Source organism: Pygocentrus nattereri, chromosome 1 (assembly GCF_015220715.1).
Source record: "Pygocentrus nattereri isolate fPygNat1 chromosome 1, fPygNat1.pri, whole genome shotgun sequence".
Classification (NCBI taxonomy): Eukaryota; Metazoa; Chordata; class Actinopteri; order Characiformes; family Serrasalmidae; genus Pygocentrus; species Pygocentrus nattereri.
Genome location: NC_051211.1, coordinates 38,194,012 through 38,215,653, shown reverse-complemented (window position 1 = coordinate 38,215,653; position 21,642 = coordinate 38,194,012). Strand labels below are relative to the sequence as shown.

General features: G+C 39.2%; 1 protein-coding gene across 1 annotated transcript in view; it reads right to left on the bottom strand.

Annotated features, from left to right (window-relative positions):
- Nucleotides 1-21,208, bottom strand: part of LOC108425305 (protein phosphatase 1H-like) — a 51,026-nt gene extending 29,818 nt beyond the window's left edge. The window contains exons 1-2 of the mRNA XM_037538408.1: nt 20,587-21,208; nt 1,194-1,359 (exon numbers count right to left, since the gene is read on the bottom strand). Of these exons, the coding sequence (XP_037394305.1) occupies nt 1,194-1,359; nt 20,587-20,819 (399 nt within the window). The 5' untranslated portion in view covers nt 20,820-21,208. The remainder of the gene's footprint in view (nt 1-1,193; nt 1,360-20,586) is intronic.
- Nucleotides 21,209-21,642: the final 434 nt, after the last annotated feature.

Here is a 21,642-nt window from a genome sequence, read left to right as displayed (position 1 = left end):
GATGAACAACTTTCAGGAAATTTGTGTGATTTGTCTCATTTGATAGTGTGGAACATGAATAATGTCCAATATGCTTTTCTGAGTATATGGTGGATCTGTTCATGTTGATTTTGTGCAGTATAATATACAAATTTTGTAGAAAAATGATAATATTCATAGTTTTTGGCACTATTTTATATATCTATATATATTTCATCACTATATATATATATATATATATATATATATATATATATATACATACATACATACACACACACACACACACACACACACACACACACACATATATATATAGTGATGTTATATTTTTGCTGCCCCTATTCTGAAGGCAGAGAGTAAAAAAAGCAGACCAAGCATCTGAACGCATCACTGGCAAGACATTATGTAGGACAGATTTAAACCACAACTTTTCTGCATATGCAGGACTTCATTCAAAAGCTTTGCAATTCAAGGGACTAAAAATAGTGGCAGCTATATTTGTAGTCTTTTCAACCTGTATTCATCTCCTTGAGTCATCTACGTGCTGACCAACCCAGAGAAAGAGTGTGCAGGGAGGGTAAAACACATCATGACTCATGAGGGCCAATAGCATGTGTGGGCGCAGGAGACGTCAACCCAATCAGACATTGCGTGTATGATGTGACTGCAGGGGCTGAATCCGGAACAAAACAAATCTCACTGATAAAAACAGACAAGCGCAAGAGCACTGGCTGTGGGCTGCTGGAAATGATATAGATGTGGGTGAACTTGAGGGACAATAAAAAAAACAATGGAGAGAACCACTGAGATGTGCGTATAGATAGAAGATGATGTAGGTGAATATAGATTAAAGGAAGACGAACTAAGAGGGAAGGATATTTGGCAAGGAAGTTCTAGAATGACTCAGCAGGCAAAAAGCACACGAGGAGATATGACTGGAGAAAGTGTAATGCAAAAGTTAACACGTCGTCTACGGATATAACACTTCTGTACATTTAAATGCACAATTACTGTTTATTTGTTGGGGAAATCAAACACACACACACACACACACAAAAAAATATAGTTTTTCATATAGTAGAATTGTATTATGAAGCAAAAGTCTAGTTTTGTATACTTTGTCCATATTATACAGCCCAATTACAATACTAGATGAACTGCTGGATTGCAAACCAAAACTGAATATAACTGGAGTGAAGAATTTAACTCACTGAATTCTCTCTGAGCCCCAGACCCTCTCCGTTGGGCAGTGAAGACCTCCTTTTGGCTGTAGGAGTTTTGCTCGGTGTAGACGATCCTCCAGGTCTTTTCTTCACTACAATGACCTCACAGCATGCCTGGTCCTCATTCAGAGCACTCTTCCCTGCATTTATCACCCTGAAAACACAAACACAATTTTCACTTGCTATATTTTTTGTGTAAAGGTTACATAAAAATAAATCAGTGAAGTATGAAGGTCCTAAGGCTACTTCTCTGTAAATGGTGTTTGGATATTACACATCAAAAATGGAGCAATGTACTGGGACATATTCGAATTTAATCTCATTGTCCAAGATATTGGATAAGGTGGACATTTCAACAAGACAGCAACTCCAAACATAAAACAACTTGAGAGCGGTTTTCAAAAGAAAAAAAAAAAAAAAGCTGAAAAAAGCTGAAAAAAGCTAATTACTTCTTGTTGTAGGTCTCAAAGCCTTTTGTCAAAGTACATTAGTACTTCATCTAATACTTTTTCTGTTATCGATTTCATTTTTCAAACAAATTTATTTATACTAATGAACACATTCTTTTTTTGTTTATATTTACAAGTACAATGTGTGTAAATCTGAAGTGGATGGAAGTATATCGCATAACAAATACAACACTGTCTGAACACTTGTATCCCCTCACTGTAAAATGAGGGCATCACAACACAACACCACACATCACAAGCAGGAATTTGTTACTAATCTTGGTTTTATTTGTCAGTCATTACCTCAATACTGCAAAGACAGAGGTTTTTAATATGCAAATGAGCCCTCTAACAAACTCTCTGTTCTGTTGTGAGCTGATCAATCACAGAAGATCCAGATGAGCTACTGTTGGTGTTTTTATGTATCATGCAGGCTTATTGTGAACTACTGTCAAATACCCCAGACAGCCTGAGGACTACAACACAATCAGCCTGAGAGCTTCGTTAAGTAATGACAGCTTAGGAAAGCATCTGCATCATTTTGTTGTGCTGTGTTGTGTCTGTGTAAGAATAGTAGGTGGAAATTGTTTGTGCAAATTGTAGTTTCTGGCAGTGTATCTAATTGGATGCTTCACTGCACTCAGATTTGACCATTGGATTACAAATGCATCTGGTCCTCCTGGCCCAGTGTCCATGTGGAAGAGTGGGGAAGAGGGGTTGAGGAGGGGTCAAGCACAAAACCCACAGGAACTTACCAAACCTTCTGGGCTATATATTCTCCAGCATACATAGGGTTTTATACAGGCTCAAGTTGAGCAACATGTTAAATGCTAGATAGTGATGTTCATACAGTCAGTAAATGCACTCCAACAATCATGGATATATGAACCTTAGAATGGTGGGCCTCATCAACTGAGAAGAAGGTTGTTTACTGGGCCCTGGACCTACTGTTTTTGATAGTTCTATCACACACTATACCCAAAAAACCCCAACCCATTATTATTATGCAATGAAATAGATAGAACCACATATAAAAACACAAAAATTCACTCCTCTGAAATAGTAGTCAAGCAAGAAGATAAGTCATAGCCACAGCTTAAATTAGGAGCAGGTAACTGGAGAGTCCTGTAGAGCCAGTTTACTGCACAGTTTGGTGACTTTCCTGCTCAAGGACACCTGATTCAACCCACCCTGGCCAACTGACAAAGTGCTCTATAAAAAAAGAAAGAGTGCCATATTACTCTACAAGCATCTGTTATCTTGCTTGCAGTACCTAAAGGGGCTTCTTGAAGGGACCAAATGGCATCCTAAGAAACTTTAAAAGACCTCCATCAGGTCACAAATGTATTTAAGTCCATGTCACCCATAGTTAAGCTGCCGAAGCACCGAGCAGACAAAGCAGTGACAGTAGCTCCACATTGCCTAGATCCTGGATTTGACTGCCTACACTCAAGCTGGACAGCCAGAAAGTAAAAGATTTTATCTGCAGCGTTCTCCAAAGTCAGCTATCACACCATCACATAGTGCTGGGACTCTGGAATTACTGAAGAACTATAATACATATAAAACTATAATGTCTGCACACACACGCACATACATACGCACACACTTAGACAGACAAACACGCACAGGCTTTGACAGAATTGGATCTCTACTTGCTCATTAGTAGTGTGTTATACATGGGTGAACTATTCAGCTATAGAACCTAAATAGAACCTCAATAGAGTCTTTAAAGGGAACAAAGACTGTTCAGACATAAATATGGTGCATGTGTCAAATACTATTACAACAAGATGCAAAAACCAAGCAAAATACTTTACTTATTATTAAAGACTGGTTGCCCTTTCTGTTGAAGAATCAAATGGCTGCTCTTTCTCTTGTCAATAGAGCAAGAAACAGCCTCAAATATATCATGTCATATTCAGCTTTATATGTGGGGGGAAAACATTTTTCATTGTCTTATTTTTCATAACACATAGTCCAGGACAACCATATGACATCACAATGTGATAATGTCAGCCTTGTAGTACAGGAATTTTGTCACATAAAAATTTAAATAAAATAATTTTAAAATAAATTAAAAAAAATTAAATAAATTTTTTTAAAAATTTTAAATTAAAAAATTTAATTTTCGTTAATACATCATATTTTAATAGTAATGTACATGTACTCTATTTAAAGCAAACACGTCTAACCAGTCAAGGTTCACTTTCAGAATATGTTGCAGTCCCAGTGGCAGAACTACCTTGTATGCTCTGCTCTTTTGGTTTCTGTTTTTCACCTTTCTTTATTAGTTCTCTTCATGAAAAAGTATTATGTTCTTCTCATGCTACAGGTGGGGTCTGAATGCATTTTATGTTTTTGTAATACCATGAATATTTTTTGTGTTTAGGAACTGCATTACAGAAACATGCTTACTCTGAAAACTGGCCCTTTTAGTCACCATAACAGCTTCAGTTAGGACTGAATTTAGGACAGTCGATATTATAGAATAACAGCTACTAACTTCATAATCTGATTTAACTCCAGATAATAAAAAAAAGTATTACAGAAGCATCCTACTGATTTAACCTTTCATTTCTATTGCTTTTTATTCTACTGAAAATAGGCAGATGCGATAGGCTGCATAAAGAGTTCACTATTATTGGCATGATAGTGTTATATTTACTCATATTGCAAAATGGCAGATTCACGTGGGAGAGTAGGGCCAGGCGATATGGCTAAAAATGTTATCACAATAAACAAAACGCAGCAAAAGCAAAGTCAGCTGGAGAAGCATGGCTGCAGTTGTTGTAATAGTCATAATTTAAGAAATAAAAGATTATTTTAGCTGTCTGGTGACGAGTGCTAGGCTATCCCGTTACAAATTCTAAAAAAGTGGCAAACGAATGCTAAACTGTTTAGTTTCTCAACAACATCAGCTTAAGAGGAACAAAAAACATCAGCTGGCTCGTTACGTCAATGATGGATCACACCTCTTTACAGCCACCAGTCCTACCACATCCATGTCAGAGCATATGACAGTATTCAAACACCAGCTAGGAGATGTCTGGATTTCTCTATTCTATCAGAGTAGTTCAAGGTGTGAACCATTTGGTCTACAGTATCATCAATTCACTGTGTTGTGCGAGTGACGGAGCGCTGCTTCTAGTTTGCCTGCTGCTAAAAACAGCTATCCTGGAAAGATAGCGTTCTCCCGCTTTCCAATACCTCACAGCTTCCTCAGTTTACATTCGTTTAAATCAGGGCTGTAACTGCATGAACCCACTTCATTCTTTCACTTTCGTTGCTCAGGAATGCACTAATACTAAAATACGATTGAGCGCTGTAACACAGTGTTGGAGTTGAGAGGAGCAGATGTGATTTAACGTTGCTCAAGCTTCTTAGGATGTACAGAAAGAGGTGAGTTCACTGTAGGTCAATACAGTTACACCTCACACTTTGTCACAGGAGAACAGGGAAAGTAACTCCATGTTTCAGATGTTGCTAAAGTATATTTTGCGACCCATTTTTTATTTGTCACCCCCTCCCTCTCTATTCATGTTGAAAAACTCTGAAGTGCACCCTCTCCTGGTGACAGCAGGGTAGGATCGCTTTCCTTGTAGTATAAAATGGCAACAGGGCTTTTGAACGTGAAAGTGTGAGAATGGTGTATTATATCGAAAATTTATTGAACCTCTCATCACTATCAAGGAGAAGTTATATCGCAGTAATTACCGTTATCTTTTTACTGCCCAGCCCTATGTGTGTGATGTTTTTTTTTCCTAAACCTACAGTCTAAAAAAATCTCTTGTACTGAAGATAACTTCTCCACCATTTCCTCTCATTGCCTGCATGATCTACTAACTTGTAAACCTGTCTAATAAAACACTGCAATGTGGTAAATAATGAGGAGATGCATGGCATGGATGAAATGGAAAATGAAACTGGAGTGACAATGCCCTGTTAAACAGCACAGGAAGCTGCCACAATGACAACTTTTTAACTTGTAACTCCTTTTTCCAACTTCCAATTAATCACAGTTTTGTTTTGCAGTTTTTGCAATGCAGTGGTCTGTGGTACTTGCTAAAAACGATGACTGCATTGCAGGAAATTGTACTGTCATCAAAATCTCTCAGGAATTCCATTTCATGATTCAGACAGGAACATGTTCGAGTATATAACAGTGCCGTCAAATGTAGATGGCCAATCATTCTGGTCACATACACTATTGTTTGGCAGCATGGTTACTTAGCAACCAGTTATCGGTGGTATGATGCAAGTGTGGTAAATAATAAATTGGTGTCATTAGACGCAACACTTGCAGAAGCTGTTCAACCAATCAGACTGGGTGGTCGGAGCTAACAGTTGTACAAAATAATTTGCAGCATATTAATGTAATAATGCAACTAAGGACGAGGAAGTTTGCATGCTTTACTTAGAAGAAGTGAAAACATGACTCAGAAGCCTCTACAAGATGATGATTTTGACATAACATAATTAAAGGCAACAATTCTAATGAGAATAGGCTTACTTATGCATTAACAGAGAGTGATCACAAAGGGCTTCACCACAGATCCACAGGAAGAGGATTTCAAGAGTTCTTTAGTTCACTTTATGCTGCGCATCTAATGCTGACATAAGAGTTAGCACATGACAGCCTAGGGGAAACAGTCAAGCACATGATGAGCTACAGTGCAAATAGACACGTCACGTGTCTAATGTGCGGCTTTAACCAGAACACTGAACTGTTGCCTTAATTCTCCCTCTAAACACATTATTTCCATTCCATAGACTGAGACTTAGCTCCATTTGAAAACTGTTTCAATTATCAGAATGTGGTTATTCCATAGTATCTTTCAGCCCTAGTGTGGGGGAGAACTGTGAGGTTGTCACTATAGCATTTAAAGAAATCTGCACGTACAACAGGGCCTGACCAATATGAAAAATGACAGTTGATATCAACTTTAAGAGGCTAAAAAATCCAATAATCAATAAACTCAGGCGATACAATATCATTGGGAAATCCTGACTTTAAATTCTGGTTGATGCTGTGACCAAAACAAAGTGGAAATTACCAGCACAAGAGAGATTTTACTTTATAACGTTTATAACACTTCACTTGAACCATGCTACATCACACTGATTCCACAAGTATGTCATGGCAGATCTCATATACTATCATAATTTGTCATGACAAACTTCGTCAGTGTCTTGTTACTGTTACTTGTAATTGCTGTTGCAGATTCTGTAATGTTTGAGGTCAGCTTATGTCATGCTTTTTTTTTTGTGTTCACTATGGAATCAAGTATCAACATATTAGGCAGTTTACGGTGCATCAAGTTCATAAAGCTTAATTACTTAAGCATTTCGTTATCCTAACAGCTGAGAACCTACACATTTACCAAAGCTTATACAAGTCAGCAGTAGATGTCATAAAAGCTGCTTTTGTCAACTTGTCAAGTTCACATAAACACCTATGTCGAGTTTTTTTTGTTGACATTAGGTTGTGTCATAACACTTTCTGGGGTGAAATAACTATGTTATGACAACAGACTTTGCAGCTCAGTGTTTTTTTGGTATGTCAAACACAAACGTGATTGTTACACAACTTGACAAAGGACACTATAATGACAGAGTTCAGTATATTTTCTCTTGCCCATAAGTAAAGCATTATATTTGAGCTTATAAGATTTTATGAAGCCCTATAGCAACATCGTGACACTGTAATGACAGATCTATGTCTTTTGTGTGGATCTCAAGCACAGTGAGTATAATATTTAGTCACATAAGATCTTTATAAATCATACTGGCAATGCTGTGACGTTGAACTGATAGAGTTGTGTATGCTTTCTCTGACCTTTGAGTAAAATGAGTTTCATTTTGCTGTTTATAAGATGTGTCCTAATAGTAATGTCAAAACACTGGAATGAGCTGCATTTTACTTGAAGTGGAATCTCCTCCTTTCTTATTTCAACTCTTTTCAGACCATGCCAGATGAGTGACCCCCCCCCTTTTTTAATTTAATTATTAATGTATCTTTTATTATGTAATTTTTTTTGGTACATATTTATTTATGTATTTGTATTTAGATTTTTTTATCCTCTTTATCCCAATTATCTAATCATATATTCTCATATTCATTTATTGGGTTAATTGGGCTGTTTGTTTAGTAATGTAAAATTTAGTTTGGGGATTTTGGTTATTAGTTGGGTAAGGTGAAAGGGAAAACTTAATGGAGGGAGGGTAGAGAGGGAGTGGAAGGGTGTGTGGGAGGGGGGAAGAGAAAAAGGGAAAAGAAGGGGAAGAGTTAGGAAAAATGATAACATTATAATCCAAATTGGTCCTTTAATTCATTCATTTATTTGTGTTTTTATAGCTGTGACCAAATACCAGATACTGTTCAGGCCTTTTCTTTTCCTTCATTGGATTTGTCCTGTACTTAGTTTTTCTGATGTCTTGACTTATTCCCTCAATAAAATAAAAAATAAAAAAAAAACACTGGAATGAGTTATGTATATTTTACAGTTGTGCCGTTGTTTTGTGCTGAACATTCTGGCTCTTAAAACGCTGCTTCATTAAGTCATGTTTTTCTTTCTCTCTTGTTAGTGGTGTTTTAAGGGATCGCTTTCCCATACACAGTATTTAATTCTTCAATTCTGACTTGGGTCAGAAATTTTGCCAGAATTCAAATGACCATAGCAGTATTTTAATAACTGTATGCAAGAACACCACTAAACCGTCAGCTCTCATAACATCAGCTCTCATAACATGCCTGTCATTTCACATCAGAAAGTGTTATTACACAGTTGAATACAAACAAAAACCTGGTACATGACACAGCTGTTATGTCAACATGACATTGAAGTTGACAACAGCAGCCTTTATAACAACTGCAGCTTATTGGAATAAACCTTTAAAATGAATGTATGTTTATGTTAGCAATCATGAAAAGCTCAGCTAACTGTCATGTAGCCTTATGAACATGACCTGCAGCAAAATGCTACCAAATATTATGGCACCTCTCATAACAATTATTATCAATGGTAAGGCAATGCTGTTATATTACTGAACAAAACAAGGCATGGCAACCTATAAGAGCACATGATATCTTGGATTACAAGGTTCATGACATGGTCCTTTCAATATTAAGCAGCAAACATAAAAAGATACCGTACAGTGTTAGTTAAAACATTCAGCTCAGGCTTCTTTCTCAGCAGAAAGCAAAAGTCACACAAATCCCCCTTTATTCATTTCCTCCCTTTCAGCAAAAGAAAAAGGAAGAATGATGAAGTCAATGTTTTCACCACTGGAGTTGATCTGTCTCTCAGCAGAGTTCAATAAATAAAAGAGGCCAGGCAGCAGCGTAATCAGAGCTAAAGTATTCACTGAGGCTTCCTGAGGTGACGTCTTAAGCCAGTCACTGTATGCAGTACACGTGCACGCACGCACACACGCACAAGCACGGACACACACACACCCCCACACACACACACCTGGAATGTCTGGTTTAACTTGCCTGATCTCTACATCTCTACAAAATACATGAATGAAAGGCGTGACCATCTGACCATACTTTAAGACAAATATATACGTAAATGATCTCTTCTCATTGGCTGCCCAATATTGTGCCTCATTCAAAAAGAAGTCTGGGCTGAAACACTTCTGATAACTTTAAGAGGAGGGGGTGGGGCTAAACCGGTGTAGGCTGAATAGATGAATATATGTAATTATCAAGTTTTTGTGACAACACAGAAACACTGAAATTCAAAGCAGTTTTTTTTCCCGCAGCATTGTTATTATTTATGAACAACATGGACAGGTAAGTAAATGACGTTTTGAGACTTTGAGCATTCATTCTACATAAAACTCATTAAAAATTAGCAAGGAAGGTTCTTTTTCATGTGATATGGGCCCTTTAATATATGTCAGAGAATATATAATAGGCAGCTGGCATTTCATAACAAGGTTTTCACAATATAGATGTTTTAGAAAGAGGTTTTACTCCTATAAAGAGGCATCCTCCATCCATCCATCCATCCATCCATCCATCCATCCATCCATCATCTTCCGCTTCTCCGGGGTTCGGGTCGTGGGGGTAGCATCCTAAACAATGAGGCCCAGACCTCCCTTTCCCCAGCCACTTCCACTAGCTCCCTGGGGGGTATTCCGAGGCGCTCCCAGGCCAGCTGGGTGATATAGTCACGTCAGCGTGTCCTGGGTCTTCCCCGGGGTCTCCTCCCGGATGGACTTGACTGTAACAAGATGCCCAAACCACCTCAACCGGCTCCTCTCGACGTGGAGAAGCAGCGGCTCTACTCCGATTCCTTCCCGGATGATTGAACTTCTCAAGCTATCTCTAAGGGAGAGTCCAGACACCCTGCGGAGGAAACTCATTTCAGCCGCTTGTATTCGCGATCTCGTTCTTTCGTCATTACCCAAAGCTCATGACCATAGGTGAGGGTGGGAACGTAGATCGACCAGTAAATCGAGAGCCTTGCCTTATGGCTCAGCTCTTTCTTTACCACAACAGACCAGTAAAAATCCCGCATCACTGCTGACCCAGCACCAATCCTCCTGTCAATCTCCTGCTCCCTTGTACCATCACTCGTGAACAAGACCCCGAGATACTTGAACTCCTCCACTTGAGGCAAGAGCTCATCCCTGACCCAGAGAGGGCTCTCCACCCTTTCCTGCCTGAGAACCATGGCAAAATATAAGTTCCCAAATAAAGACTCGAGCATTGCCCTTCTTTTAAAAGTAATTACATAAACCATTTTAAATTTTCCAGTCTTAAAGCCAGTATTTAATTCTGTAGATAGTACAATTCAATTACAGTGAAATGGCTCATTCCTCACAGCGACAAATTTGATAGTTTATGAAGTATTTTTATCTTCTCTTTAGGCTTGTAAAATAATGCAGATTGGAAATGAATAGCTCTTTAATCATGAAATACTGTTTATAGCTAAAGCATGTAGCCTGCAGCTCAAGCCCATAAAGGGGTTTGTTAGCATGACAGCTAATTAGCATGCAGACATGTTAACATAAGCCAGCAGAATTATCATTTCGGTTATGTAACCGTTGCATGGGTACAAATGATATGTTCCAACATTTTCAACAGTCATATTTGGGTTATTTAGCATGTAAGCTATTACATAACAGACCGCTTCACTGCTGAAAAACTGCACTGACTTTAAAGGGACAAGAGGACTCAAAAGAAAAAGAGAACAAGCCTACTGCCACAAATGTAACCACTTTTAGTAAAAACTAAGACAATTTATTAGCAATTTCAATGCTCTAATAATCAAAAATTCAATATTTTAGTGATGATAAAATAAAGAATAAAGAATCGTTCTGAAGGAATAACTCAAAAAGACCACGTGTATCTGCAAATATTACAGCTGACTGAGAGTAGTGAGTTCCAACAAAGTGCTGCAAGCAAAGTCAGTTGTATTAGAAGATTTGAAGGATAAATAACCTTGGCAAGCATATTCTGTTCAGAAGCACTAAACCCCACAATAACCTAAAATCATTTCCACACTATAAAATATGACCCAAAATCTCAGCAAAGTCTGGTAATAACACATTGATTGAAACCCTCCTTTCTGCTCTGCTAACAGTAAATCTAAGCCATTGACTGCCCTCTATAAAAAGGAAAGATGTATGGGCAGATATCATAGTGCATCATTTAAAATGATGAAATTACCATCCAACCATATATATATATATATGTGTGTGTGTGTGTGTGTGTGTGTGTGTGTGTGTGTGTGTGTGTGTGTGTATGTGTGTGAAGAGAACCTCAGTAACCTCTTTGAGAAGATATGTAGTGAAGAATGTTTCCTAGATTATGCAGACACCAAGTTCACTGCTGAAGATTAATGATGATGTTCTATGTAACTGGTTGAATGTAACTCAATTAGCAAAATGTAGGCCTGTGCCTGGTGATCATTAACTGAGTTACTGCAGTAACAGGCCTCAGTGACGGTAAAAACTCATTTACTGCCAGCGTAAAAAGCAATTCTTCTTTTATTTGATTTGCTTCATGCAAACCACAAGAAGACACTAATATTCTCACACATGTACGTGACTGAACTTTCAACCCCTTTCTGCAGGGCCCTTTTGAGGACATTCTGCCAGCAAAATGGAAACAGACACAAACATTTTGAACTAATATACAACCCCAATTCCAGTGAAGTTGGGACGTTGTGTAAAACATAAATAGAAACAGAATACGATGATTTGCAAATCCTTTTCAACTTATATTCAATTGAATACACTACAAAGACAACATTTAATGTTCAAACGGATAAACTTTATTGTTTTTTGCAAATATTCCCTCATTTTGAATTTGATGCCTGCGACACGTTCCAAAGAAGTTGGGACAGGGGCATGTTTACCACTGAGTTACATCACCTTTCCTTTTAACAACACTCAATAAGCATTTGGGAACTGAGGACAGTAACTGTTGAAGCTTTGTAGGTGGAATTCTTTCCCATTCTTGCTTGATGTACAACTTCAGTTGCTCAACAGTCCGGGGTCTCCGTTGTCGTATTTTGCGCTTCATAATGCGCCACACATTTTCAATGGGAGACAGGTCTGGACTGCAGGCAGGCCAGTCTAGTACCTGTACTCTTTAACTACGAAAACACGCTGTTGTATCACGTGCAGAATGTGGCTTGGCATTGTCTTGCTGAAATAAGCAGGACGTCCCTGAAAAAGACGTTGCTTGGATGGCAGCATATGTTGCTCCAAAACCTGTATGTACCTTTCAGCATTAATGGTGCCGTCACAGATGTGCAAGTTACCCATGCCATGGGCACTAACACCCCCCCCCCACCATCAGAGATGATGTCGGTCTTCAATGCAGTGCCGCCTGAGGGGTCGAAGGCCACGGGCATTCAATGTTGGTTTTCTGCCTTGCCGCTTACTTGCAGAGAGTTCTCCAGATTCTCTGACTCTTTTGAAGATATTATGGACTGTAAATGATGAAATCCCTAAATTCCTTGCAACTGCACGCTGAGAAACATTGTTCTTAAACTGTTGGACTATTTGCTCACGCAGCTGTTCACAAAGTGGTGAACCTTGCCCCATCCTTGCTTGTGAATGATTGAGCCTTTCAGGGATGCTCCCTTTATACCCAATCATGACACTCACCTGTGTCCAATTAACCTGTTCACCTGTGGAATGTTCCATACAGGTGTTTTTTGAGCATTCCTCAACTTTCCCAGTCTTTTGTTGCCCCTGTCCCAACTTCTTTGAAACGTGTTGCAGGCATCAAATTCAAAATGAGTGAATATGTGCAAAAAACAATAAAGTTTATCCATTTGAACATTAAATATCTTGTCTTTGTAGTGTTTACAGTTGAATATAGGTTGAAAAGGATTTGCAAATCATCGTATTCTGTTTTTATTTATGTTTTACACAACTTCATTGAAATTCGGGTTGTAATTAAATAAAATATTTTCCACTGTACCTCTCATCAGATTCATTAGAAAACTGTTGGCTCTGTGTGTGAAACGTTGTGAGTGTGTTGAGCTGTTAGTGAGCAATGATAGGTTAAAGAGAAGGGGTGAGGTACTCCAGCTGTGAAAAATATTCACCTCCACACAAAGACATGCTGAGATAAAATGAATAGTGCGGACAACTGCCACTATATATATATATATATATATATATATATATATATAAAAAAGCATTTCAACATAATAAAAACAGTGAAGGTGAGGGATCAACAAACACCAGTGTGGAAATCACTGCAACCTGATACATTGCCATTTCAAACCAGGAAATAATGTCAGACAAAGCTGTTAATAAGCTATAGCAATACAGCAACAGTGTAACTACTTTATATTGCATAACATCTGAAACCATACAACTCAACTTACTGGGCTTTAAGTTACAAACTGTTTTATCTGTTATACTGTTTATAACCAGACAAAAGTATGTTATGCTCAAACATCCCCCCCCAAAAAATACTTTTTTTCCCCTCCCAAAATTGGCACAGCTAGCGGATTACCTCACTGAGGCTAACCTGCTGAGGGTGAACGTGTTCCATTTGAAAAATGCCCATCTCACTATCCACTTCTCCACTTCTGCCATGAGTGACCACTTGCGTAACATAGGTGAGATGCACATCCGAGCAGCAAGTCTAAATGAGTGACGGTAAGTTCCAAAAGGAATTAATATAGGACCACTGTGTTCGCTCCCATGTCCAGATGCAGCTTAATTATTTACTACAGTTACTTTCCACACATAGAAACTTAGTCCGAGTGTATCTATAGAATTCTATTCTATTCTATTCTATTCTATCTGAAGCCCGTCTATGTGACCTCTCAGTCAAAACCCCTTAGTGACTTCATGAAATAAAAAGAAACAGCAAGGCAAAAAGAGATGATTCTCATCTTACTGAAAGCAGTTTTTCAGTCACAGGTCAGACAAGCCAAGACGAGACAAAACATCAGGGTCCATGTTTATTAAGCATCTCAGAGTAAGAACACTAATCTATGATCAGGTCTCAGCAGTCTATGTAATCTTATTCAGTGCCATGTAAAAAGCATAAACAGATCCCAGATCAGTGTTCTGACTCGGAAAAGCAGCCCAGGAAATGTGAGATGTATATGAGAGTACTGAGCAATGGATACTGTACTGTCTTTCATGTCATCTACCTTTAACATGTTTTACATAGACAAATTTATGTAAAACATAAATGCCATAATAACACAGTCCTCCTTATTACACATTATAGGAGAAGGGAAAAACCTTAACATGGGTGTATGGTAATACAATGAGATTTTATTCCAGGACCAATAAAATTTATATTGGTGCAATCAGAATGAAACATTGACAAAATGTAAAAGAGGAAAAGCTGCCATTTTTCAATTTCTGTACATCACAAAAAATAAGATTGTGATATAATGGCAACAACATGCAAGTCAGTTTAACAAGTTCCATCTATTTTAACCTAACTGAATACATTTGCAGGTTGCTTTGGCTCTGGGCTACAATCAGCTGAAAGCACTGCTCAGTTCTTCAGTGCAATAAAGAATGTGCTTCTCATGGGTCATGTACACATGTGACCATCACGCATGAGTCACCCAAAGCTTCCTACTGATCACTTCCATAAACAGTGAACTGAAGTTTACCTCCTACACAGACCACATCAAGAGAAGTGCTAAAAAAAGTGTAATAAACCAAAAGTTTGGCGTGAATTGTAGATATTCTGGTGCCATGACACAGCATACAACCCCCTTAAATATCTTTATCAAATGCTAACTGGACTGTCAGGTCAAGTTTATTTTATTGCTAACATATTTTTGACTTTTGGCCTGACTTGCAGTTTCAACCGTGTTCTTTATATAAAACCTTTCTTCTGGAACTGGTTTTCTCTCATACTGCATAGAGTTTAAAGGAGATATGCAAAAGGTACAAGAGACACTGTGAGTGTAATCCTCTAAAGGCTCATGAACATGCAAAATCCATCCATTTACACAAGCTTCACAGAGTTCAGATTGTATTTTCTACTCTCACTGGAGAAGACAGAGGTCACCACAAAAGATCTGAAATCAATTTCTAAACATGGCTACACTATATTTTCAGCCCTTCTAATTAGTGGACTCCATTCAATTGCACACAGCATGTATAATCTCCACAGAAAAGCACTGCCAACAGAATGAGATGCTCTGGAGCAGCTAGACATAAGCCTATGTTTACCATACCAATGCCAAGTGTCGGCTAGAGGGGTATAAACGCCCAAGCATTGGGCTGTGGAGCACTGGAATTGCATTCTGGAGTGATGGAGGCCCATCCTATACCTCCGTGACAAGTTGTAGGTGTGTCTGTGATCCAGAACTAAAACATTCAACATCAGTAGCTGACCTCACTAATGCTCTTGTGGCTGAATGCAATCAAATCTTCACAGCAATGTTCCAACATACAGTGTAAGGCTTTTTCCAGAAAAGCAGAGGCTGTTGCTACAGTAAGGGGGAAAGAAACTCCCTATTAATACCCAGGATTTCAGAAGAAATGTTGGATGAGCTGATGCCTACACACTGGGCATGTGTACATGTTTTAGTTCTCTGACAAATAGCAGTTATGAAGTCCTTTACAAGTGCCTTATTACTCAGCCATGCTCCTTTAATAGATCAGCATAAGCTCAATCCTCGCCAGCGCATAAAAAGGTCTAGAAAAACCTTTAGCCTGACAACAGTAACATACAACAAATTCTCAGGCGCTACGAAACACTATACAATACTACTAGTTTTGACTACACAACTTGATCAGTTGCAAAAGGTTCTACCTGTGTTGTTATATTTGATAGCAGCACTGTTTCTTCACCATACCTCTATAACACTAACCACTAACCACTGGTTGCTAATTAACAACAGTGGTCATTTGCTGCTAGAACTACTTTTTGGTGCTAAAGATTGGGGCAATTAAATTATTAAGCTACACATTATTTAATACAACACAATCTGATTGGTTGAAATGTATTCAGTCTGTACTGTTATCTGATAACCTGATAACAGCATATTGTTTTTCCTCCCACCATACTTGCATCATTCAGACAAGCAACAACAATAGTTGGCTTGCTCCAAGCTAATGTAACTACACTATATTTCCAAAAGTATTCACTCACCCATCCAAATCATTGAATTCAGGTGTTCCAATCACTTCCATGGCCACAGGTGTATCAAGCCAAGCACCTAGGCATGCAGACTGCTACTCAAACATTTGTGAAAGAATGGGTCGCTCTCAGGAGCTCAGTGAATCCCAACGTGGTACTGTGATAAGATGCCACCTGTGCAACAAGTCCTTGTTACTAAATATTCCACAGTCAACTGTCAGTGGTATTATAACAAAGTGGAAGCGATTGGGAATGACAGCAACTCAGCGGGTACTGAGGCGCATAGTGTGCAGAGGTCGCCAACTTTCTGCAGAGTCAATCGCTACAAACCTCATGTGGCCTTCAGTTTACCTCAAAAACAGTGGAGAGAGCTTTATGAAATGGGTTTCCATGGCTGAGCAGCTGCATCCAAGCCTTAAATTCACTAAGCACAATGCAAAGTGTCGAATGAACTGGTGTAAAGCTCACCGCCACTGGACTGTAGAGCAGTGGAGACGTGTTCTCTAGAGTGACGAATCATGCTTCTCTGTCTGGCCATCTGATGGATGAGTCTGGGATGAGTCTGAGTCTGCCAGGAGAACGGTACTTGTCTGACTGCACTGTGCCAAGTGTAAAGCTTGGTGGAGGGGGGATTATGGTGTGGGGTTGCTTTTCAGGAGTTGGGCTTGGCCCCTTAGTTCCAGTGAAAGGAACTCTTAATGCTTCAGCAGACCAAGAGATTTTGGATCATTTCACACTCCCAACTTTGTGGGAACAGATTGGGGACGGCCCCTTCCTGTTCCAACATGACTGCGCACCAGTGCACAAAGCAAGGTCCATAAAGACATGGATGAGCGAGTTTGGTGTGGAAGAACTTGACTGGCCTGCACAGAGTCCTGATCTCAACTCGATATAACACCTTTGGGATGAAATAGAGCGGAGACTGTGAGCCAGGCCTTCTCGTCCAACATCAGTGTCTGACCTCACAAATGCGCTTCTGGAAGAATGGTCAAAATTCCCATAAGCACACTCCTAAACCTTGTGGAAAGCCTTCCCAGAAGAGCTGAAGCTGTTATAGCTGCAAAGGGTGGGCAGAAATAATATTAAACCCTATGAATTAAGAATGGGATTTCACAGTTAATATGTGTGTGAAGGTAGGCGAGTGAATATTTTGTAAATATAGTGTACTTGTTTTTGGAGGAAACAACTGGCAATATCAAAAACATTAAAGCAGTAAGAAACACATATTAATAATACCACTGCAGCTATTAAGATTTATGACCAAATCACAGCCTTGATTTTACACTCTCGTTCATGTGCTACTGCTTAAGTACATCATGGAAGAATGGTTTTATGTCATCTATTCCATCATACATATTAACCACAATTCAAAAGCAAACAGGCATTTATTAAGCTCGCTGAATGCTAGGAATGAAAAAGTTCTCACTTAAATCAACAGTACAAAATCCATCTTTGGATGCTGCAAAAATCATCTGCTGTATTGTAACACTGAAAATAAGCCTTATCTTTAATTAATGCTCAGTGAACACATCAAGCATTCTGTAAACAGGAAACAACCTGTTTTACTTGGTCAGTCAATGTTTGTTCCAAAAATAGAGCCCTGTTTAGCCCCATTTGAAAACTGACCACTGATGCATGCTGAATGATGTAAAGAGAGAGCACTGCTGGTTTTGCATGTTGATGCTGATATCAGTGAAGGTAGTTCAAAGTAATAAACAAACAAACATAAAACATAAATATTCCCCAGTGTCCCAGTAATTATTTGGAAAGGTAAATTAGAACATTAGAAAAGAGCAATGATACTGTACAAGGACTTTGCCTAACACAGATTACAGACACTCAGTATAAGCTGCAGAGGCACACAGGTCAGAGAAAACGGAGGGCTTGGACTTGCATGCTGTAGAAAAACAGAAAACGTGACCTACAGCTGCCATGCACAAATCTATGAATTCTCCAGCTATGAGATCCCACCACACATATGAAACACTGTCACCATAACTGAGCTTTTGTGTGCTCAACAATGCACTTTACACACAAAAAAGCAGAACAGACTTTGTACTGCAAGTCTACAACAGAAAAAAATATGAAGCAATTTTTATTCTCAAATACCAGCTGAACCCTTATAGACCCCCAGAGACCATGTAGATCTAGAGGTTTCCATTCCAAGTTTATATGATTTTTGGCCTCTACAACAGCTGCTGGCTAATCGATTCTACTGAACACAAAACTGATACATATTTTTTTCTTTCACATACACTTTTCTCACAATGGTAGAAATGATTCAAATAACTCAATGTTTTTAGACTGAAATGAAAATGTAAGTAGGAAAGGAAATTCCAAGGCTAAAACCAGGTGGATCCCTGTGCCTTACACAGTATTAAACAGGTGGATCCAATCTGAATATTGTGCTGTATTAAAAGAGAAGGGACCGATTTGACCAGTGCCATTTCTGAAAATTTGGGAAGCCCTAAGTGAAATCTCATCCAAATCATATTATTCTGTACATTCAAGAATAGAAAAGAACTGAATTCCTTGTACATTTTGATCAAGAAAAAAGTTCAACAGTGGCTCCTGGCTCTAAGCAACTGCTTATATAAAGAAATTTGACCCAAAAGGAACCCAAAAATCCTTGAGGACACAACATTCCCAAAAAAATTCTGACCGCGTTGATGAAAATTCTTCAAACTTAGTTGGAGACCAGCTAGCTAATATTACACTACAATTTCGCTGTTAATTTTGCTGTGGCTAACATTATCCCATATTTTCAAAGCACATTTTCAACAGTAATTTTGCTATAGCTATGCTTAGTTCTATTTTTGTTGTAGCCAATGTAATCCTGTAATGTCTTCAGAATCTGCATTACATATGTTTACATATAGTTAACCACGCTTATATCTAAACTTGAGGAAACTGTCTGCCAGTGCACAGGGACACTATTTTCTGGGGCTATTTGAGGGCTATTTCCCCTCATGGATTGTGAGAGCTTTGTAATGCTGGGAAAACATGACATTTGAGGCATTTACAGCGCACAGCAGAAATTTGAAAAAGTAGATACTGGTTTTCTCACATTTTCTAACTTTATTTGTGTATCATCCTGATATCTTTCAGTAACTACACTCCATGGTCACTTTATTAGGTACACATACCTTGTGTCTACAATCATTATCCATTTCATCAGCTCCACTTACCATATAGGTGCACTCTGTAATCCCACAATTACAGACTGAAATCCATCTGTTTCTTTGCATAATTTGTTATCCCACCTTTACACCATTCTTCAATGATCAAGAATCCCACAGAGCAGGTATTATCTGGACGGTGGATCATTCTCAGCACTGCAGTGACACTGACATATCATGTGATATCATGTTATTGTTTGTTGCGCTAGTACGAGGGGATCAGACACAGCAGTGCTGATGGAGTTTTTAAACACCTTAGTGTCACTGCTGGACAGAGAATAGATGACCAACCAAAGATATATAGCCAACAGCATCCTGTGGCCCCAACATGACCACTCCTTATTGCTAGAGGATGACTGACACAAACTGCAGTAACAGATGAGCCATCACAGATATATGTATCTGCTTACTGCACGCCAGTGCTGGTCCACCCTCTGACCACTTAGATTACTGTCCTGCATACAAGGTCTAACAGGTTTTTAACCTCCTCATTAGGTACATAGCCTTTTATTTTTGAAAATAAACCAAGAAAAATATTAACAACAACTTAGAGAAAAAAAATGACTAGGCCTAATAAGTTTCTTTTGGAAAATGTGCTAAATTATAATTATTTACTAAGATAATAAAAGAAAGAAATGAAAGCAAAAGAAGTAAACTGGTCTGTGAGTGGAAAATATGCAATGAAAAGTGGCATTTTGTCCAGTACTCTGTTACCATGTGTTGGGCTGATCCACTCAGACCAGTGCAACACACACTAACACTCCACCACCACATCAGTGTTACTGCAGTGCTGAGAATGATCCACCACCCATAACCCAATGACAACCAATAACACCAGCTCTGCGGTGGTCCTGTGGGGGTCCTGATAACTGATAAATGGACAGATGGACTGCAACCTGTACGTGGCTGATTACACAGTGCACCTAGCTCATAAAACAGAAAATAGTGTGTTGACGTACATAATGAAGTGCTCAATGAGTGGATCTGCTGGTGTTTAATGATAACCTACAAGTTTTTATCTGCGATCAGGTGGGAATAAAATGATAATATTACTGAAATATGTATCTGAAAATGTCTGGCTTACACACTCTCTGTCAACAAGTCTCTAGTTATGTTGACATGCTGTAGATTAAAGATGGACGTGGACTTACTCTGCGTAGCCCGTAGCCCACGGTAATCGCTTCGTCTCCTTGAGGATGAGGATGGGCCGGGCGATGTGATCCGCCGAGCACTCGATCTCGTCCGGCGACAGTCCGAGGAACGCCGGCCTCATGTAGGGGAATTTGTGGGGCAGCTCCGCGCCACTTAGCTGCTCTCCGTCCGGAGCGCCGGCCATGATGCCGCCCACGAAGCTGGCCACGGCTGTTTTGACCCGGGTGAGCATGCTGCTGCTGGCGCCGCGCCGCGGGTCCGAGCGGTGAACTGCGCGGCTTCCTTTGCCAGAGTTCCCCCCCAGCGCGCCGGTGAGCCGGAATCACAGAGCGACGGAGGAAGGGAAAACAGAGGACAAACAACACATAAACACACACACACTCACTCTATCACACACACTCACACACACACGCACACACGGACCGCTTCACCTCTCCATTCAGCTCCGAGAACATGAAACACTCTCGCGATGAGCGGTCAGGTGACCCCGGAGAGGGCGGAGCTTGGAGACCGAAAATCCTCGCAGACACACTCACGTTAGAAAGCCTTTTTCTTTAAAACCCTTTTTGTTGTGGTACTTTGTGGCTTTAAAAGGACAACAGACGTGTTTTGAAATCCATCCATACTGTAAAGAACAACTCATACTGAATAGAACAGACTACTGTATATTCTGCGTCCCGAAAGCCTCCACGACACGCCCACCACACGACACGCCCACCATACGACACGCCCCCTCGCGAAATGTCACAACAACCTAACCGTCCTTCAGGGTCAAAACGGAGCAAAAACACTGGATTAAAAATGGCATTAAAAGACTTATATAGTATATAAATATTGCCTTCAAATACAGAGAAAAGGAATTTTCTAAACTTTCAGAGACCTACATTAACTATATATATATATATATATATATATTATATATATGGGTCATTCCATGGAAATGGCACATTTTGAGTCCTCATATCCTCTTTAGGTGTATTTTATCTACTGGGTCACAAAAATCTATATTTTAACAGCTTTACACATACATTGAAATATCTCCTTTAATACAGTGT